This window comes from Heloderma suspectum, chromosome 3, assembly GCF_057233095.1.
Source record: "Heloderma suspectum isolate Gila_16-S chromosome 3, 16-S_ref, whole genome shotgun sequence".
NCBI classification, from domain to species: Eukaryota; Metazoa; Chordata; class Lepidosauria; order Squamata; family Helodermatidae; genus Heloderma; species Heloderma suspectum.
The window spans coordinates 155,737,518-155,759,527 of NC_139460.1; the positions used below are offsets into that span (position 1 = coordinate 155,737,518).

Below are 22,010 nucleotides of genomic sequence, written 5' to 3' on the forward strand. Positions count from 1 at the left end.
ACAGGCCACACCTGGCCATGCAGCTGCTTGTCAGCCATTTGTTCCATTACTTATGAGCCACCAACGATGGGTGTGTGTGTATGCCACTGGCTGTCCTTCCTGAATGGTTAGTGCCTCACTTTTGTCAAACCCCTTGAATTACAGCTGAAAGTCCTGACTTCGCTCCCATCTGGGTGTGTTTCCTTTCAACTTCAATGTGGTGGTGTACAGAGGCCAACTGCCAAAACAGTTATCCTCGTTCCAATATTTCTGGCCCTGACTGTAATAGCAAACTCATTTTCCTGAGTGTGGTTCCATAAGCAGCTGAAATGGCATGATCCATGCACAAGAAGGAAATATCAGCAGGCTTGGTGGGACCACAAGGTTTGCAGAAGTACAGAACAAAACCCCTTTCAGAAAAAAAAGGAAGGAGGGGAACCCCCTCCCCCACCCACACCCAAAACAGCCCCACGATGACCACACATGCTCACCAGCAGGCTGGCTGGCTGTTGGAGGAAAAGAAAACTAGTGGCAGGGTGGAGTGGGGTAAGAGTAAATGGAAAAGGCTGGAACCCTGAATGGGAGCTCTCGGTACAACTCCCGCTAGTTTTCATAGAATATTGGTTATCTGACATGAAAACCCTTAGGTGCTGGTGTCAGTAGTGCTGGTGGCTCTGATTCTGGTGGGGCTTTGACTCCACTCTGGGTTTCAGTCAGAACCAGCCAGAACTCTGAAGGAGCCCTCCAAGATGCCAAACCCACTTCAGGGATAGGGTTCAGCACCTTGGATAGCTCCTTTAGAGTTCTGAACTTTAGAGTTCTCCTTTAGAGTTCTGCCTGAAACCCAGATTGGATTCACAGCCCGCCCCCGCGCCCCCAAATCAGAACCACCAGCATCCACTGGCCGATATGAATATGGTACGCACAGCTTGGCATGGGAACATGTTCCCACCTTCTTCCACCATGCCCAGAACCTTTGATGACAACTAGGGCTGATTCATGTGCATGCTTGCACATAGGCTCTGGTAACCATGTAAAGCTGCCCAACTGCCCATGCAAAGTGGCCTCTTTCATGAGATCTCTCCCTTTTTAAGCAGTACATGACTGTGGTTTATACAGGTGGGCACTTATTTGTGTGACGTTTGGCTCAGATTCAAGGCTGCGTGTCTTGCAGAGGATGGTGCCCAAACCCAAGGCTTGCATCTCTGCGGCGTAGGAATGACCTGGGCTGTGTATGTTAGCTTGCCCTTAGAACCTGGGGAGGGGCCATAGCTCAGTGGTAGAGAATCCCCGGCCTCTCCGTGTTGGGCTAGGAAAGAATCCTGCCTGAAACCCTGGAGAGCTAGTCAGTCTGTGTCGACAGTACCGGATTAGATGGACTAAGGATCTGACTCAGTATAAGGCAGCTTCCGATGTTCCTAACCTGCAAGCTTGCTGTACATGGATCAGACCTGAGTGCAGACCCAAATCCATTTCTTTTCTTTTTCTCAGAGTCAAGACATGCAAAAGCAGATTTCTAACAGCATGTTTACAAAAACGATAAGCTCTTATACTGGAAGTGAGAATATACTATCACTTCCTGTATAGGGCTGCTGAACTGACAATGCAGTTCTAACCAGCTACAGCTCTAAGCAAATTTGCTATGAACTTATGATCCACAATGGGATATATTTCTGAGCAAACATATTTAGGACTGGGCTCAGGGGAACCTTGATTGTAAAACCCCATTAACAACTATGGAAATGAATTGACACATTCATGAAACTTCTTGACGTCTCAGACCTTTCACAAAAGCACTTCTTCATTTTTTCTTTTTAAAATGCATTTGACTATTGTATTGAGGGCAGTCTTAAGCAAGCCTAGGGAGAATGGCAGTATAACAGCAAGCATTGCTTTGCAGATCAGCCCAGAAAGAAGATAAATCTTTGATTTTGAATTTAGTATGGAAAATGGCAGTATGCCTTTGAAGACTAACAATAAATGCTCCAATAATTAAAATGGAGGGAGGGGCAGAGAACATGGGAAACAGAGCAATTTTTAAATCTCCAGAAAAGTGTTTGTCAAGGACCACATTGGAACAAGATGCTTGGATTTTAGAAACTTATGAAAATGATTGGGGTGAAATGTAGGTTTTTAAAAATTTTCCTGGGAAACTTTTTAAAAACATCTTTTATTAGAAAAAGAGAAGCAGAAGAATAAAGGAGTGGGGGAGATGTCGATTTTGTGTGTGTGTGCGTGTGCGTGCAAGATCCAGATTAGACACAAAGAGGAAGTGTGCCCAGAGGTCAGGAAAACACACAGGACATATTCTTTGCTTTCCCCAAACTGGAGACAGGCAGCCGTTTGCTAAACCACCGCCTTTTGCAACACCATTCATGGCAGGGGAACTTCTCCGGAGTATTCACAGTGGAGGTGATGAAGTTGCAGCTGCGAGTGTCTTGCAGCATCTCCGCACCGGCTTCGTTGCCCTGGGTTTGTATTCACACTCTCACACACACTCTACCTGTGACACAACCCACTGATTCTGCAGCAGTCCATGCTGACTTCCAATGGCCGTCGCCAAAAGAAGTGGCTTGCGCATGGAAAGTCTGACGGAGCCATTTGATGCTTTTAAAGACTCCTGCATTCGCCGCTCTGATTCCCGAAATCTTCACCCAACTCATTCGTGTAGTAGTCCCAGGGCATGTCTGTAGCTAAACCCCATCAGTCGGCTCTACAGCAATGGATGTGAAGGCGCCCCCAACTTAATTTGCAGTCATGTAAAAAATAAATCAAAAACTACCCGGCTTCCCACTTTCACAGCAGCCCCCCCCCAACATTGGGGTGCCTCCAATGTTAGTCCTACTCTGAGTAGACCAATTGAAATGAATGGGGCGTAAGTTAGATCAACACTGAATACAACCCAATGCTACATGCACGCTGCACTTGGAAATCCATGCAACTGACATGCGGCATTTTGCAATGCGCTCGACACATGCCTCTCCTCACTGAAGCCAATAGGAGCCAAGGCGATTCCAGAGGAACTGGAAAGGGCAGCGGGGACTTGTCATTCATTCGCCCGGGGCTTTACAGGGGCACTGTGATCCCATGGTCTCCGAAATCCCACCGAACTCAACGGGGTTCAATCGAGTGAAGGGTGAAAAGGGTTGCAGCCGGGGGGGGGGGGTATGGCTCCTGCAGTCCCGACAGGGCTCTTTCTCGGCCGCTGAAACTCCCACAGGTATGACCGGTGCAGCTCCGGAGCACGAATCTGGGGCGAATGGCAGCCTAAAGGTTTGCAGAGCGCTAGCGGCAGCAGCAGCAGCTTCCGCGAAGGGAGCGAGCCGAGCGCCCTGGATGGGGCGGCGCGCAGGAGAGAGCAATTGCTTGGGAGCCTCCCTGGCGGCGGCGGGCTCCAGATTTGGCAAGAGTTCGATTTCGGTGTGTGCGCAAAAAATAATAATTAAAAAATCATCACCATACGAAAAAAAGGGGGTGGGAGCTCTGCGCTCGGGCTCCTTCGCAATTGGGGAAGGAGGCGAGAAGGGGGAGGAAGCGCCTCGCGTCAATGTCAGCCCCCGCTGCCCCCTCCCCCCCCCATGCCTGAGCTCTCCGCGCCGTCCGCCTGCCTCCCACCCCGCCACCGCCCCACGCGAGCTCGCAGCGGCTCTACATAAACACGGCCCCGCTGGCTGCCAGCGCCTCGTAGCCCGGAGGACAGGAGCGAGGCTCGGATTGGGCGCCGACGGGAGAGGAAGGAGCCGGAGCGAGCGGGCGCGCCGCGGAGCCGAGCAGGGGGAGCCGCCGCAGAAGAAGCGGCGCTTCGCAGGCGGCTCGAGTTCGAGGGAAGGCCGGAGGCGAGCGAGCCGGGAAGGGACGGGGCACCCCAGCCTGGAGGCGGGCGCGGCCGCAGAGGAAGGGCTCCCTCGGGCATGGCCTTGGCGGACAGCGCTCGGGGGCTCCCCAACGGGGGCGGCGGCGGCAACAGCAGCGCCTTGCGGAGCGGGGCGCGACCGCAGCAGCAGGAGGCGGCGGCGGCGGCCGGCGGCGGCGAGGGCTTCCCGGAGATCGTGGAGCTGAACGTGGGCGGGCAGGTGTACGTGACGCGCCGCGGCACCGTGCTCTCGGTGCGGGGCTCGCGGCTGTGGCGCATGTTCTCGCAGCAGGAGGCGGCCGAGCTGCCCCGCGACTCCAAGGGCCGCTTCTTCCTGGACCGCGACGGCTTCCTCTTCCGCTACATCCTGGACTACCTGCGCGACCAGGAGCTGGTGCTGCCCGAGCGCTTTCCGGAGCGCAGCCGCCTGCAGAGGGAAGCCGAGCACTTCCAGCTGCCCGACCTGGTGCGCCGCCTGGCGGCCGCGGGCGCCCCGGCCGCCACGGCGCGCTTCTCGGGGCTCCTGCGCGACGCCTCGGTGTGCGCCGACGAGCCGCCGGCGGGGCTGGGCTACTTGGAGGCGGAGTTCCCCGAGGCCGGCGGCGGCCCCGCTCTGTCGGCCTCGCCCACGTCCAGCCGCAGCCCGTCGGGGGGCCCCCTGCTGGCGCCGTCGCTCTCCCTGGACGCCGGCGGGGCGGCGGCCGGGCGGCGCTCGGGCTACATCACCATCGGCTACCGCGGCTCTTACACCATCGGGCGGGACGCGCAGGCCGACGCCAAGTTCCGTCGCGTGGCGCGCATCACGGTGTGCGGCAAGACGGCGTTGGCCAAGGAGGTCTTCGGCGAGACGCTCAACGAGAGCCGCGACCCGGACCGGCCCCCCGAGCGCTACACGGCCCGCTACTACCTCAAGTTCAACTTCCTCGAGCAGGCCTTCGATCGGCTCAGCGAGGCCGGCTTCCGCATGGCCGCCTGCTCGTCCACCGGCACTTGTGCCTTCGCCCCCGAGCAAGGCGGGCCCGCCGACGACAAGATCTGGACCAGCTACACCGAGTATGTCTTCTGCAGGGAGTGAGGGCGAGGCCCACCCGAGAGGGACAAGCACAGCCTGGGGGGTCCGGCCGCAGGCGAGGCACCCGCCGCTCCCCCTAACAAAGGACGGCTCCGGCCTGCCCTCCAGAGGGTTCCTTGCCACAGCCTTTGCTTTCAGGGCCTGTAAATAACTGCAGGAGAGGCAGACATTAAAGGGGTGCCATCTTCCCTGGTGCATGGTGCTGAGGTAGACAGAGCTGCACCTCTTGGATTTCTGCCTGGTTGAGGCACAGGTGGACCTTTGCCAAGCAATGGGGTGGTGACGCTAGAGCTCTTCCACTTTTAAGAACTACGCAGGAGGAAAACCTCCACCCGGTGCTTTTCCTCCTGTGTAACTCTCCAAGCAGGGGTGGGGTACCTCAGGCCTGGGGGTGAAAATCTGGCCCTCCAGGGGTTCCCATTTCTTGGCGCCATCCCTTTTCCCCTAACCAGTCAAGTGTGGTGACTTCCTGGCTTATGTGCCCCCCCCCCCCATTCTAAAAGGTTTCAGTGCCTCTCCTAAGGCTTGGTTTGCTGGCAATAAGAGCTTTAAGCTACAGAATGCTGGTATTTTTTTGTATTTTGGGCCCAACTCTTTGCTCCGCTCCTTTGCCTTTGGCCCTGTCTACCACTGGGGTACAGCCCCCAGAGCTTCTCTGAAACTGAATTCAGCGCCTGCCCTGAAAGAGGTTCTCCACCCCTGACTTAAAGGAACAGAGGTACAGAACACTCACACCCACATCGAGACTTGGCAACCCTTTACATACACTTGAGTGCCTCCTGGGATCCCTTCTCCATATTTCTGCATGCTTGTTCCATGGTCATCTTTCCACAGCTGATAGCTCATCCACCTCTCACTTGCACATCCAAAGAATGCCTTCTGTAATAGGCTCCTTATTTAAAAGGACAACCCTTTATCCCAAACCACCCTGACTCTCCCTTTGATCTGGAGATCCTTGCTGTACCCTCGATTAATGTACAGAACATGAATCTAGATTGTCTCTTTTGGTCATTTCCATCTTGTGTGCTGTGCGCCCATGATCATGCCATGGTCTTTTGTCTATTCAGTCTTTTGTCTATTCAGTCACCCCTTAAACAGCAGCTGTTGCAGAAATATATATCCTAACCTCTTGATATCTCCAGAGACGAAGCAGTTTCCCTTGCATATTTGTAGTGCCCGCTACATGCATATACTTGCCCCTTTGTAGCATGTATGCTTCACAAAATGTCCTGCTTGTTTACTTGGGGGCTCCTTGAATTGCCTTGGCAAATAAATACATGTATCCCCCTGGTGAATGAACACCATGGCCTTCAAATGCCACTTTTCCAAAGGTCTGGGAACCTGTGCCCTTCCAGCTGTTGTTGGACTCTAAATCCCATCATCTCTGACCATTAGCCATGTTGTCTGGGGCTCAAGGGAACTGGACCCCAACAACATTTGGAGGATAACAGGCACCCCACCCCTGATATAAAGGGTCCTTTCATCTTCCTCAACTGCTAATACCAGTCCTCAGCCCTTTTCCTCCTCCTGCATCATGGTGCAGGATCTGTTACGTGATCAGTCCCCTACCCCCTTCCTAGTTGCCAGAAAGTGTTCCCTTCCTGCCAGGGGGTGAGAGGAGGAACAAGAGAAAAAGTTTCAGTTCACATCCATGTTGGTGGGAAGATATTTGTCTTCCCAGCGTTGCTTAATCACGCTCCAAAATTGGATAAAGTCGATGGAATGGAGCAGCTATTTGTGACAGGTCATTTTGTCCCGGCTCTTTTCTCCCCCCTCTCCTTTTTGGGAGAAATGCTCGGAAATGTGTGACCTCCTGCACCGTTTTATTCCCTCTGCCGTTTCCCAAAGCTCTCTTCTCTTGAACTGAATGAACATATCTGGTAGGTCAGAGAAGCTGGTGTCAAAGGACAACTATCAAAGCAAATACTTTTGGATCTTTAAACCACTTGAATGACTGGAACCTCCTTGCAGGAACAGATCAATTCAAAGACACGAAGACAGTTCTTTGAAAATGGAGAGTCTGAAAACTGTAATTCTCATGGGAGATGATAGTCAAGAAAAGTCCTTAATGAAAATTCCCGTATTACCAATACTTATGTGTGTGTATATATTAAAAAATCCATTGCACACTGTTTAAATATCCTGAAAGTAGACTGCCAGGCTGGCTAAGGGTGGAGGTGAGATCTTTGCTTCCTGAGACAGTCGCCTTATTCACGCATTGCTTGCATAAATAGGGGATGTGTGGCAAAAGAGGCCGTGTTGTGCTGCTCCTTCCAGCGTTGCTGTCAACATAGCCTCTGCAGCAGGGAGCCGCTTGTACTAGTGGAAACTCGCTGCACGATTTAGAACCTTGATTATGCAATGGCATGATGGCAGCTTATGGGGCAGGGCTAAATAGCCCCCCTTGCTTTCGCCAGGGATATCCCATTCACAGGAAGTAATGCGTGAATAGGGCCATTGAGGCCTTGGATATTGAGAATTAGCACAGATTGACAGATCCCATTAGTGTTGTTTGCAACTCTTCTGATGTTTTCTTGTTTGATGTCTTCAAGGCCAAGTCTAATAATGCTTCTTTGAAGAGTTTGTCGTTGGTTCCCTCTCCCCTCTTGGGCCAAAAAAAGTGGTGGTTATAAATTTGTTAGGCCGTGCTGCCAAATAAGATGGACTTTCTGAGTGGGATTTGGGCTTTCTCTCCAAATGCACAAGACCATTTTTAGCTCTGTTGTAGCAAGAGCAATTCCCATTGTTTTTCTGTAGGGGTTACTCCTCTTGAAACAGTGCTGAGACAGAAGTCCATCAGTGCTTAGGAATTTTGGCTGACACCTCTATAGGAAGGTACTAGATTAATGTATAAGCACAAATGTGTGTGTTTTCCCTCTGAATGAAGGCTCTGACTTTTTATTTTCTCATTAAGCAGCTGAAGATCTTGACATACAAGCACATTGCACTTCTTGACTTAAAAGTATTTTCCATTTCCATTTGCAATCCAAGAGGTACTTTCTACATGATCCAATCATTCGATTATACTTCAGGCAGTGCACATTAAAAATTGATAATTTACTTCAAAATTAGTTTCTTGCATATGATGATACTTGGGTTCAGAGTTATAGGCGCATATATGTTTACCAAAGAATTTCCCCGTGATGTTCTTTATTTCAATCTGCCCCCCGCCCCTTGTCACTGACCTGTTGCTTCAAACAATAGAATTTTCTTACTTGAATAGAAGAGATTATTTTGAATTCCAGTGCTTGCCTGTCTGGATTGTTGAGGATAACAGAGGGTAAGCCTGTATCACAAAAACCATGGTTTAGTGCTACATGCACAAGCCGAAAAGAACTCAAACGAAGGCATGGGCTCATACACATCCACCTCCCCTCCTCCTGTACTTTTGGGAGCTGGAGTAAACCAGGATTCGGTTTCACTTTGCCCAAATCCTGCCTTGGTGTTACATGTGAACCAGGAGTCACAGTTTAAAATAATCTCTAGTCATTTGCTAAATAAGCGGGTTATGAACCTGGATTGTTTTAACTGCTTTGCTTAACAAACTCTGATTTATTTTAAACCACGGCTCCTTGTTCACACATAACAGCAAGCCAAGAATTGGGCAAAGTGAAACTGAATGAGAGCCAGTGTGGTGTAGTGGCAAGAGTGTTGGACTAGGAGCTGGGAGATCCGGGTTCTAGTCCCCACTCGGCCATGGAAGCTCACGGGGTGACTTTGGGCCAGTCACAGACTCTCAGCCCAACCCACCTCACAGGGTTGTTGTTGTGAGGATAAAATGGAGAGGAGGAGGATAATGTAAGCCGCCTTGGGTTCCTTGCAAGAACCCAAGGCGGGGTATAAATGCAATAAATGCAAATGCAAATGAATCCTGGCTTCTCCTCCTCCTGGCTGTGCAGGTGGAGGAGAGCGGAGCGAGGTGCTCTTGAGCCCCGTGCTTCGTGTGGGCTCCTTTCTCCATGTGAACATAGTTCTAAAATATTGCTTAGCATTATTTGTGAATGCAGCCAAAGAGACACTTTTGCTTTTAGCTAAACATGTGGCTGACTCTTCAGCCATTCATTTGACATTCTCCTGGGGCTGTATAAGTGTTTAAACATCTCGTATCCATAGAAGAACATCAAATATTTTTGCTGTGTTTGAGATAATGTTTAAATGACATATTTTTTTCAAGAGAATTGTATGAGAGAGAGAGAGAGAGAGAGAGAGAAGAGCATGCTTTTAAATAAGGAAAAGCAATAAGCTAGCAGTGGGCCAGAAGAGAGACTGTACCCTGGTTGTCCTATGCCTTATTCTAAAATTATCCCATTGTGCATATTTTAGCTATTCTGCAAGTGAGAGTTTATTGATTGCAATTAAATATTTAAAATGTCATTCCCGAGAGTCGATTACAGTCTTTTTCTAGTTTGTGTTGAGTAATTCTCTCTGAAGTATGTTTTCTAAACTTTTGTATACAATCGAGTTTTCAGTAAGTGCTTAAATTAGCTCTAACTTGTTTCCTCCCCCCTTTTCTTTTTTTTTAATGAATCTTGTACTGTAGCTTACTAAGTCTATCATAAGAGTTATGAATGCAGGTGATTTTAAATTGAATTTGTGACTTAGTGTGTACATAAAGTGTATAAACATTTTACACGAATCATTTAGTTTTTTATTCATTTACTAGTGCTATACAGATTTTCATATGCTGTACCTGGACAGACAGAGTACTTTCATATTAAGCTGTGTTCCTGTACCTATTTATAGGGGGGAAGACTTGAGTAAGAACATCAGCAAAATTGTAGAAGTATGTTTGTCTACACTTATTTGCTTGAATGTGAGTTAACAGCGAAACTTCCTGATGGCTAAAACACATCGCTCAAATGAAGGCTTGTATTTTGATTAGTGAAATTTTATTTGCTAGCAGACTACCCTAAAGCTCCTATTATTTTTTAAATAAGAATGGGTATAATAAAATGAACTAACTGGTAATTTTTTAATGGTTGTGTTCTGTGTTATTAAAATTGTATTGGTAGAATATTGGGTTTTCATTAGCAGCTGAATTATTGGGGATATATAGGCTTATAAGTCAGCAGCAGCAGCAGCAGCAACAAAACTCCTTCCCCAGCCCACCTAGGTGGTTTGTGAGATAAAGAGTCTGAATGGGCATTTAAGACCAGGGTCTAGAACTAATCTTATGTGGGGAGCCAAATCCCCCCCCCCCATGTTCTTCACAGGCTGGATGATGTCAGCGGCCATGGCCATGCCCACTGACACTTCCCTTTGCCTACTTTCACTTCCTCCCTTAGCTGAGGAGTTCCATGCCTCCGTTAGCACCGAGAAAGGGACTCCACCAGCATTGGGGAGAGCAGCCAGTCTTTCCAGTGTGACTGAGACCCTCCCCCCTATCCCCACTGTTATCTCTGATCTGAGGTCTCGTAGTTGGGAGGGAAAGCGGTGCACAGGGGAATCCCCGCTATTATCTCAGATTGGAAGTAAACTCAGGGATTCTTCCAGGCAGGCTGGACTGGGAAGACTGGCAGGCCAGTTGAGGGCCAGCGGTTCTGCACCCCTGATCAAAGGCTTCAACCCTTTGCATACTTTCATAGATGTAAGTCCTGTTGGACATATGAAGCTGCTGACCTGCTGCGACTGGGAGCAGCTCCCCAGGGTCTCAGAGAGGGCATCTTCCCCACCGTGCTGCTACCTCAGATAATTTTAACTGGAGAAGCCAGCGATGGAACTGGGCATCCTTGGAAAGTGGCTCTGACATGGTGTTCTGGGCAACCTCCTTAACAAAGTAGCACAGAGGCAACTCTAAAAGCCTTTCTGAGTGAAGTGATTTGATTTGACTTCCAAGTAAACATGTTCAGGATTGGGACATAACACTGATTATTCTTATAGTCCAAAATGTGGTAGACCCTGGACTGTTAACTCATTGTATTTGTGTTGTTTCTGCTATGAAATTATTAATGCAAGTGCATTGGGTTTAGTTCAGGTTCTAGATTAACTCATCTTCAAATTACTTGACAATAGAATTGTTCCACCAACCACAGCTTACCCAATCTGGTGCCCTCCAGATGTGTTGGACTAAAACTCCTAGCATTCCCCAGCCAATGTGGCTAGCTGGGGAATGCTGGGAATTGTAGTACAACACACTGGGGGCACCAGGCTGAGGAAGGCTGGTATTGGCATTATTCCAGAATAGCTTCTTGGTCCTAAATATCTCTCTCTTAAAGTTGATGGTATTGAAATCAATTATAGTTAGAATTAGGGTGTCCGAAATCAAAGTGAAAATATACAAGTACTTCTTTCTTGGGATGAGGTTTATTCCTAGGCTATTCCTACGATGCATTCTTCACTATCTCTTGAATTGTTAGAATACATACCTGATAATTAAAAGATCTGAACGTGTGCCTTTATTAAACAAAATGTTCATTTCTGTAACTTGAGTGATTGAGGTTGAAAACCTGGATGTGTCGTGGATAGTGTGCTGCACTTAGATCAGAGAGGCCTGAGTGTAATGACTTCGGGCCTATCCCTTGGACTAACCTACATCACAGAGTTGTTGTGAAGACAGAATGGGATAACTCTGTATGTGTTAGGCTAAGCTCTTTGGAGCAAGGGTGGGATATAAATACTTTAACAATCCTCTGTACAATAACTCGACAATGAATCTTGCAGAATCCAAGCGACCGCCTTCTGCATAAACATGCATAGGCTTGGGTTGCAAAGCACAACTGTTATCAGAGATGTCATAAAAGCACACTTGCAACATATGGTTGATTAAACTACTTTACCTGCTTTGTATCTATAGACACAGCCCCCCCTCCCCCATATACAACCATTAGCCAAAATTCAAAGAAATTTCCATAGGCTATGGATTTGCATTTCTTAAACAGGAGCTTCTGCCTTCCTCACACCATATGCCAGAAGTGGGCAACCTGTGACCCTCTGGCTGTTGGACTACAGCTCCCATTATCCCTGACCACTGGCCATGCTGAGGAGAGCTGGAGCCTTAACAATATCTGGCTGGCTATAGGTTCCGTATCCCTGCTGTATGCCAAACAGCTTATGAAGTAGAGGTGGATTTCAAAAGCTGTTTATATGACAACATGTGGTTCTGCCGAAGGTGCACACAAGCCACTGAGTCTACTGGAAGTGGGCTTTTGGGTCCCAGCCATTGTCCTTACATTGGGCCTTTGGAAGAGCCTGCTTGGCAGATGTTATTTATTGAAGAGTCAACCTGCTGAGTTTCTTCCCTGTGCTATTCATGACCCAGCAGTACAGCTTGATGGCTTACATTCCAGCTATTAGAATTCGCTACACCAAAACTTCAGCAGGTTTGAGATTTTTTAGTCTGCTGTCCTCATTCTTTCCACCTCAGTGATCATTGGAGTGGTGTGAGGATTCCTTAAGGTGAAGCCTGGGTTTGATTCATACCAGTGAAATCAAGACCATGAAAGAAATCAGAATTTTCCCCTAAGGTAGCCAGAAATCACTGAAGATTTTTGTGTCCATGTGCTCCAACTTCTCTCTGCAGCACTGAGGCCTAGATGTTTAAAAGAGGGATGGGAAGCAGGGAATGCAATTCTCAGGACTCTAACAAGAACCTGTGCAAAAGAGCATTGGAGGCCCATTGTCCACCAGATACACACCCCAGCATAAACAAAAGCATGATGGTAATTCATGCTTTGTAAAGGGGTAGGGTGCGTGTAAATTTTTGCGTACGCATGCGATGATATGACAGTAACCAGATTTAGAGATGAACAGTCTGAGGCTAATGATTTGCATCTCTGCTGTGTTTCCAGAGCGCTTGTAATTATACCTTAAATTCTCATACTGAATTCAAAGGACTCAAAAGTGCTTAATTTAGGCTAAATCGAGATGTTGGGGTTTGTATGTGCATGGATATTTTTTTGTGGGGGGACATTTAGACATACAACTCCTCCCCCACACACATACACACACCTGCAGTCTGTTGTTTCTTTACAATAGGGAAAAGCCCCTAATTCTGTGGTAATGAAAAGGACCAACAATTTACTGTGGTTTTCGTCTATGAAGGTTTCTTCTTAAGAATGATATATATTGGGGCTCTGTTTATGAAATGGTGGTGGCTGTACATCTTGCTGTTTTGCTGTTTTTCTAATTACTTTTATGATGACATGGAGTTAACGACTGGAGAGGCAGCTGAAAAGCTTGGTTGACATCAGGCAAAACTTCTAAATTTTTGTCTTCGAAATTGTATTCCGTAAAAGAGCACTATATGACTGGCGCCAGAAAGGATTGATTTAAATCAGTGATTTAAATCAGCATGAAATAGGTAGTGATTTAAATCAGGTTTCCCACTGAAACTTCTTCATATATTTCCTGAACAATGGGGTAGATCTGACAACTAAGACATGTTAATTTACAACAAAATAGAGTGTTATTTACATTGTTTCATTCTTACAAGCAGATGCATCTCTTTGTCTCACTGTATATATTTTGCATGCTATCCTTTTTACCTATAGAGGGAATGCCTTTAAAATATGCCCATATAGGGTCCTTCTTATGACCAGCACCCATGACAGTTCAAGGTTAATAGCATAATCCTATGCATGTCTCTTCAAAAATAAGTTCCATTGAGTTTAATGGGGCATACTCCCAGGTAAGTGGGTACAGGATTGCAGCCTTAGTATGAGAATGCAGGAAGATGCACACTGAACAAATTTTTCTTCTCTTTTTCTTTTCCGTGTTGCTCCATGCTGCTTCACTCTGTCTTGGCCCAGCCTTGCCTTCACAAAAAACAAGCAAACAAAAATCAAATGCCTGTAACTGATAGGTCAAAGCAGGATTTGATAGTAACTGGGCTGAAAAAACAAATTTAATTTTTTTAAATCCAATTTTTTGGATGTATTTTAAGCATCCATTTTATCCACCCTGCTATATTTTTTCTCTGTCCTAACTCCTCTGCCTTGCTTGTCTCAACACCATCACCACATAAGCACAAAACAACAATTCTATCTACTCTGGTTCTTTGCACATGTGTCTTTAGTCACAGAAAGTGAAAGACCAGAATGTTCAAGAAGCAGGAGCTCTTAGGCTGGGCAGAGCCATTTTCATAAAATGAAAAGCTGAAATCAGTGCCCACGTTTGATTGGTAGGTAACTTCATTTTTTATGAGACTTAAGTGTAGGGTTAACATCTTTATGATAAGATGTAACTGTAACTATGTTATTTCTTAAGTTAGGCAGACATTTAGTATTTTATTATTGTGTGTGTGTGTGTGTGTTTTTTAAAACATTGATTTAAATAAAATTGATTTAAAAAAAAAATCATTGATTTTTATCTACCCTGATTGGTGCAAACTATATTAAATTAAGTTTCTGGTCAAGATAAATTTATTAACATCACAGGTGTGTGTGTGTGTGTGTGTGTATGTATATGTATAGGTACAGTCAGGGCCAGAAATATTGGAACAAGGATAACTGTTTTGGCAGTTGGCCTCTGTACACCACCACATTGAAGTTGAAAGGAAACACACCCAGATGGGAGCGAAGTCAGGACTTTCAGCTGTAATTCAAGGAGTTTGACAAAAGTGGGGCACTAACCATTCAGGAAGGACAGCCAGTGGCATACACCCCCCCCCCAATCATTGGTGGCTCATAAGTAATGGAACGAATGGCTGACAAGCAGCTGCATGGCCAGGTGTGGCCTATTTCCTGGGTACCCCATGACCAATCAAGCACATAAAAGGCCTGGAGGTGGTTCTGAGTGTTACATTTGCATTTAGTAGCTGTTCACTGGAACTCCCAACATGAGGTCCAAAGAAGTGTCCATGCAAGTGAAGGAGGCCATCATTAGGGTGAGGAAACAAACCCATCAGAGAGATAGCAAAAACAGTGGGAGTGGCCAATACAACAGTTTGGAACATCCTGAAAAAGAAGGAATGAACTGGCAAGCTCAGCAACAGCAAAAGGCCTGGAAGACCACGGAGGACAACTACAGTGGATGACCCCAGAATTCTGCTCATGGTGAAGAGGAACCCTTCCACAACATCTAGCCAGGTCAAGAACACTCTTGCGGAGGTAGGCATGTCATTGTCAACATCCACAGTCAAGAGACAGCTTTATGAATGTAAATACAGAGGCTTCACAACAAGGCGCAAACCACTGGTAACGCTCAAGAACCAAAAGGCTAGATCAGCCTTTGCCAGCAAACACTTAAGAAAGCCTGCCCAGTTCTGGAATACGATTCTTTGGACTGATGAAACCAAGATTAACTTGTACCAGAATGATGGGAAGAGAAAAGTATGGAGAAGGAAAGGAATGGCTCATGATCCAAAGCATACCACATCATCTGTCAAACATGGTGGAGGCAGTGTTATGGCATGGGCATGTATGGCTGCCAATGGAACGGGGTCACTGGTGTTTATTGATGACCTGACTGCTGATCAAAGCAGCAGGATGAATTCTGAAGTGTATAGGGCTATACTTTCTTCTCAGATTCAGCCAAATGCTGCCAAACTGATAGGACACCGCTTCATATTGCAGACGGATAATGACCCAAAACATACAGCAAAAGCTACCCCAGAGTTTCTGAAGACAAGGAAGTGGGATGTTCTTCAATGGCCAAGTCAGTCACCTGATCTCAACCCAATAGAGCATGCTTTTCACTTACTGAAGACAAGGCTGAAGGGAGAAAGACCCACAAACAAGCAGCAGCTGAAGGCAGCTGCAGTAAAGGCCTGGCAAAGGCCATCTCGAGGGAGGACACTCAGCATTTGGTCATGTCCATGGGTTCCAGACTTCAGGCAGTCATTGACTGCAAAGGATTTTCATCCAGGTATTAAAGGCGATCCTTAAGTTTGAAATGGTGTTGGTTTGTTCCATTACTTAGAGCCACCAACGATGGGTGTGTGTGTATGCCACTGGCTGTCCTTCCTGAATGGTTAGTGCCCCACTTTTGTCAAACCCCTTGAATTACAGCTGGAAGTCCTGACTTCACTCCCATCTGGGTATGTTTCCTTTCAACTTCAATGTGGTGGTGTACAGAGGCCAACTGCCAAAACAGTTATCCTTGTTCCAATATTTCTGGCCCTGACTGTATATACATCCACATGAAGGTACACAATTAAACAGAATTATTTTAAGGATCTAAAAGCCTGGATCTTAGATTTTCTTTCCCCTTGGAGATTCCCAAAAGGGAGTTTAAATTTATATGTGATTCTGTTTGCACCAATGGAAGGCTGGGCTGGTATTCAACAACTGCTGAAATCTCTATACTGTGTATTAGAAGCCTAATGGAGTGATATATTTTGTTCTGTTTCATGGAAGATAACTCAGTAATTGCAAGTAAACCCAATTTTTCTAATTAAGTAAAGTATTTACCTAATTAATTTTTTCTGGTCTGTTAGATGAAGGGACCATGGTGACTTAGTGGTTAAGACGTTGAACTGCAGACCGGAAGGCCGGCAGGACAGCAGTTGGAGACCTGAGTGCCGCATGATGGAGTGAGCTCCCATCTTCAGTCCCAGCTCCTGCCAACCTAGCAGTTCGAAAGCAAGAAATTGCATGTAGATAAATAGGTACTGCTTCGGCGGGAAAGGTAACAGCGTTCCGTGTACCTCGGTGTTCAGTCATGCTGGCCACATGACCACGGAAGCGTCTTCGGACAGCGCTGGCTCTTCGGCTTTGAAATGGAGATGAGCACCACCCCCTAGAGTCGGACACAACTGGCTAGGGACACCTTTACCTTTTTTTAGATGATATAGCAGGCTCCTTCATATGGGGCTTTTATCCTGCTATGAAGATTGCTTACTCACAGAAGTTTGCGGGTCCTGTACATGATGCAGCCCTCCTCCAGGGACCCTCCCACTCTCTGTGAGCTCTATTGCGTTGTTTTCCATTATGACAAAAGTCCGGCATTTTCTCTTCTCCCGCCATGGAGTTGATATACATGAGGGTATACTGTTTAAAGTCACTTTTATTGCAAATAAAACAACAGTGCCACCTAGTGGCTTTGTAATGAAACACATAGAAGTTTAGTTTTTTAAAAAAGCCATGTGGAAAAGACCCGATCTAATTCCACAAAGATTCTGGAAGCAGAAGCCCCAGTAAATTGCAGGATTTTTAGCCTTGTGTGATGAAGCCCAGCATCCCTTCCACCCACAAGGCATTTGATAAATGTAATATAGTAGTAAGGTTTGAGTGCTGTTGTTTACAGTATTTTGAAATGGGAACTGTAGTACGTTTGGAAGGAAAAAACATCAGTGCATGATATTTGTGAATCTTTTCTGAAGAGTAAGTGGCATTTTATGACAGCAAAAGCCCTCTTTATGTAGGTTCTTTACATCCATGCAAAATGCTGCAGAATTTAATAAACAATTCTTTGCTTAATAGGGCTGGCAAGTCCAGAGCCTGGGAAGCTTCTGGCACCTTTTAGAGTTGACCTGAGTGATGTCCTCTGCAACTTTTCCACCACCGTATAGCTGTGATGGGAGAAGTTGCATGTGGCAAAAATTTCCCTTCTATGCAATTTTTCAAGGAAAACTAGGCCTTTCACTATCTGGACATGGTAACCCAGTCCTGTTGCAGACTGATCCTGTATATGCCAGGCCTGGACCAAAACACATGGGCTCTTTTTAAGAATATAGGAAGCTGACTTATACCAAGTCTTACTATTAGCCCATCAAGCTCAGTATTTCCATGGATTTCCTGTGGTTTTCCAGAGTTTCAGGCTGGAGTGATTCCTACCCTTACATGAAGAGCCCAGGAACTGAACCTGGTACTTTTTGCATGCAAAGCATGTGCTCTTCCACTGAGCTATGGCCTTTTCCCTTTGCTCTTACACCTTGCAAAATGTGCTTCCCCTTTTGACACATTTTTGAAGTAGGTGGTCACAAACAGGAAAAGATGTCTTTGGCGGTGCCCCATCCATCCATCCATCCATCCATCCAAAATGTTTCTTGGCCACCTTTCAGGGCAGAAGCCCTCCCAATGCAGCTTTCAGCAATAAAATACATAAAAACAGTTTAAATATTAAAAGCGATAAAAACAATAAAAGTAATAAAAGCCAACAATAAAACCAGCAACAATGACAACGACAGTAACAGCAACAATAGCAGATATATCAAGAAAAGGCCACAGTAAAGTAATACATTTTCAAGGCCTTCTTAAAAGCCTGCAATGATGGAGCATGGCAGATCTCAGTGCTTCCTATGCTTACTCTGAATTGGCTTTGTGACAACCTCACGTTAGCCAATTGTGATTGGCTACAATGTCATCATGAAGCCAAGTCACAGGGCAGATAGCGTAATTCTGAATGGGATTTGAGTCATGGATATGTGTTTTTTATGCCATCATTGCACTTGCTGTGTTGGCTTAGATTGCACAGTGAAGGAGTAGACCACTAAGAATGGTGCTGAAGAGAGGGAGAACACAGGGTTTTTCTACAGGAAGCATTTATCATGTGCTTGTCATTCCCTACTAACAGTTGTTTACAGCTTCTTTAGATGATATTGTGACCCTCCAGTTTTGCTTTTGTGTCTAAAGAGCACTTTCATCAAGTTTCATTAGAGCAGGGACAATTTTGGCATTTAATTGTAAAAGTGAAAGAAAATGCTTTTTCACTTGTGTATTTGCACTATTCTGCTATTCTGCAATGCCACCTAGAGGTTATGTAGCAGAAAAGCAGGAAAGGAAATGTTCTTTGTGTAGTGCTCAGATCTCAGTTTCGCGATGAAACCAAAAGTAGATAAGCAGATTAACAGCTGATTAACAGCCTTGTGTAGCAAAGCTCACAGTGTCTGAAAACACCCATGAACAAACTTGGGGAAAAGGATAAATCTGAGGATTTTGAAAGGGCATCTCCCAACTCCCACCCCATGCTATTTTTGTAAAGAAAATGCTCGAATAGGAATATTGGGTGTAGGCCTTCATATTTATTAGGCCTACACTAGATATTCTTATTCAAGCATTTTATTCTTATTCAAGTCAGATGAGAGTGTATTCATTATACTCCCCGATCAGATATACCTTTCAGTTTAGCTAAACTGTAGCAGCCATGTAGGTGTGATGCTGATGTGATGGCCCGAATCTTCTCAGCCGATGGCATCTCATTAAGTCGGACATAGATAGGAGAGAATTATATATGGCAGTGGGTTGGAGATGCAGCTACTTTACACAAGCAAGCTGTCCCTGGCTGGGGAAGCACAGCAGTGTGCTAAGGCCACTGCCTTTGTGGCTCTGGCACATAGAATATGCATGCGCCTATCTACCCAGACCCACTGGAGGTTCACAGCAGGGCATTCCAGCTGCTGCATGACACGACGTGCTTTCTTTTATCGCACAGTAGAAGGAAGTCAGCTTGCACGGCCATGCACAGCAGACGGAGAGGAGGGGGAAGGGGAAGATGTGTGTTGTGACCACCCCCTACTACATTTCTTAATTTGTCAAGGCTACATTAAAGGTCAACCTTTATTCTCGCTGTTTCTGAACTGCTCATGCTAAGGAGTTGTTTTGGCTTTTACAAATCATGCCTTTCCTGGCAAGCCACCTAAACAACAGCTACAGGACGAGGGGGATGAAAGAGTGGGGCATTGGGACCCAGAAGGCATGGGCTCGATCCTAGCCTACCATGCAGGTACTCTAAATGGAAGCAGCTGGCAAAACGGTTGGGACAGCCTTTCCCAACCTGGTGCTCTCCAAATGTGTTGGACTGCAACTCCCAGCATTCCCAGCCACCATGGCCAGTGGAGAACACGAGGTTGATTTAGAGCAGGGGTGCAGAACCTCCAGCCTGGGGGACAAATTCAGCCCTCTGTGTTCCCCCAGGTGACCTCGCCCCCTTTCCCAGATACTACCCCCTTTCCCCCCGACCACTGCTTGTTGGGTGGTTTCCCAGCTTTTGTGCAAAGTTTCCCCATTCTAAAAGGCTGAAATGGCTCTCCTAAGACTTGGCTTTGGCCAGTAACAACTGTAAGCTAAACTATAATGGCATTTTTGGCCTCACCTCTTTTGCCCTCAGGCCCCACCTACCACTGGAATGTGTCACCTCAGAGCTCCAAAATGGAATTCAGCCCTTGGGAAGAAAGAGGTTCTGTGCCCCTGGTTTAGAGTTTTATGGGTCAAAACCTTCATCCTGACTTGGGCCCAGAAACACGCCGGTATCCAGTGGTGGGTCTTGTGTGCAAACATACGCACATCCTCTGCCCCACTTTTGCATTTGCTCAGATGCCTGCATAAGGTGACTGTTTTTCCTGAATTGAGTTTCAGCGTATTAAGTTTATTCACTCTCATCCAGTCTGTTAATGACTTGTTTGGAGAAGCGCTGGATCAGATGACAAAGAGCTGGATGTGGCATTGACACACCACACTCTAGACTTCCAGGTAGCCTTTCCAGGTGGTTTTATGTGGATGTTAAAAAGTAGGAGAGACAAATCTGAACCATGGGGAGGAAGGGAACATTAGAGCCTGCCTACCAGGAAGGACCCAACCCACCACAGTGTGGTAGTTTCCAGCCCTACAAAGAGAAGGTTCAGGAGGATACCGTGGCCAATGGTATCAAACAGTGCTGAGAACTGCAGAAGAATGAACAGTGTGAAGCTCCTCTAGTCTTTCTCCTGATATAGGTCATCTACCAAAGTCATTTCCATACCAAAACCAAGTCTGAAAACAGATCAAAAATGGATCTGGATAATCAACTTTATATCCAAACACTCCTGGAGTTGTATAGTCTCCACCTTCTCAAGCACCTTGCCCAAAGGCAGGCCGCAGACACTTGAAGGGGTGGCCACTCACTCTCCCTGTGGGAATGCTTCCTTAAAGCATGATACTCAGAGTGTTGCACTATACCCTGCACAGCTAGCTAATGCATTGTTCCTTTTCTCAACACAGAGCCAAGGCATTCAAATTAATTTGTGTAGTTATGCCTTGGGAATCACTAATGGGAACATTCCAAATTACTGTAATTGTAGATTTGCATTTTTTTTAGTAATGGGCAAGTTGCAGGCCCCGTAAGGAATCCGAGTGTTTTGTCTTTCAGAGCATAATGATGTTAAGAGCAGCTGCTGCTGACCCACTATGTAGATTTTTTGGCCAGAGGGAAGTAGTGAGTTCTTCTTGACTGGGTTTTTTTTTTTGGGGGGGAGGGGGTGAACAGCATATTGCTGAGTTGTATTTTCCTCTAGGATGTTTGGTTGCTATATTCCAATGGATGGATGTTTCAGGTCATATTCTCATGCCATTTCCAAAGAAACACAACTCTATCTATGAAGTGGTGCTTAAACTGAATACAAAGTGACACCTGGATCAACCCAGTTTACTATAGAATGTTTCTTGTCATGCATTCATACCAAGTTGGAAACGTTTTTTAAAACCTGCAGAATAGTTTAGTGGAATAATTGCTCCTGAGCAAGTGGATTGTGTCCTAGGTTAGAGGGGATTGAACACTGCATGGAGTGATAACATCAGTTAGTAGAGTTGCTGTCCTGCTTTGCTGGATGTGTAGAAATTAGGAGGTGAAGCTTTTTAGACAGATGTTACCACCTGCACATGTCTGCACATCAATCTACTGTTAAGGGAATATCTACAGTGGCTAGTTAAATGCTCCATCATAAAACACAGATATTCCAAACCACCATCTCTCTCTCTCTCTCTCTCTCCCCCCCAGAATTCAGTTAATGGGACATGACTGCAATCCTATGCATTGGACTAAGAAGTTTTCTACATGTGGCTGTTAATCAGCTGTTAATTCACTGTATCTACTTTCGGTTTTGTGGCAGAATTGAGATCCAAGCACTACATAAGGACTGTTTCCTTTCCTGCTTTGCCACTACATAACCTCTAGGTGACACTGTGGTATAGCAGAATAACACAAATATACAAAGGGAAATTGCGCTTTCTTTTGCTTTCACAATTAAATGCTGCATTTTCCCCGCTCTAAAAAAAACTCATTGAAAGTGCTGGTTAGACACAGAAGCGAAACTGGAGGGTCCCAAAGTCATCTAAAGAACTTGTAAACAGCCATGAGTAGGGAATGATGAGCGCACAATAAATTCCTCATGTATAAAAGCCCTAAGCTCCATTAAAATCAGTCCTGCTCACTTCTGACTGCATTCATTCAACCTGTAAAACATTGAGCTTTAAC

General features: G+C 46.2%; 1 protein-coding gene across 2 annotated transcripts; it reads left to right on the forward strand.

The window, feature by feature from the left end:
* Positions 1–525: 525 nt before the first annotated feature.
* On the forward strand, positions 526–16,891 carry KCTD12 (potassium channel tetramerization domain containing 12). Of its 2 annotated transcripts, XM_084844811.1 has the most exons (2): positions 526–4,885; positions 16,279–16,891. In XM_084844811.1, the coding sequence occupies exons 1-2, from the start codon at positions 3,891–3,893 to the stop codon at positions 16,280–16,282; spliced, it is 999 nt and encodes a 332-aa protein (XP_084700937.1). In that variant the 5' UTR covers positions 526–3,890; the 3' UTR covers positions 16,283–16,891. The 2 variants fall into 2 exon arrangements, with proteins under 2 accessions (XP_084700937.1, XP_084700936.1); XM_084844810.1 differs by lacking the exon at positions 16,279–16,891 and having other exon boundaries at positions 526–9,910.
* Positions 16,892–22,010: the final 5,119 nt, after the last annotated feature.

Coding starts and splice junctions, on each gene's coding strand:
- KCTD12 (XM_084844810.1), top strand. CDS start 3,891: ATGGCCTTGGCGGACAGCGCTCGGGGGCTCCCCAACGGGGGCGGCGGC.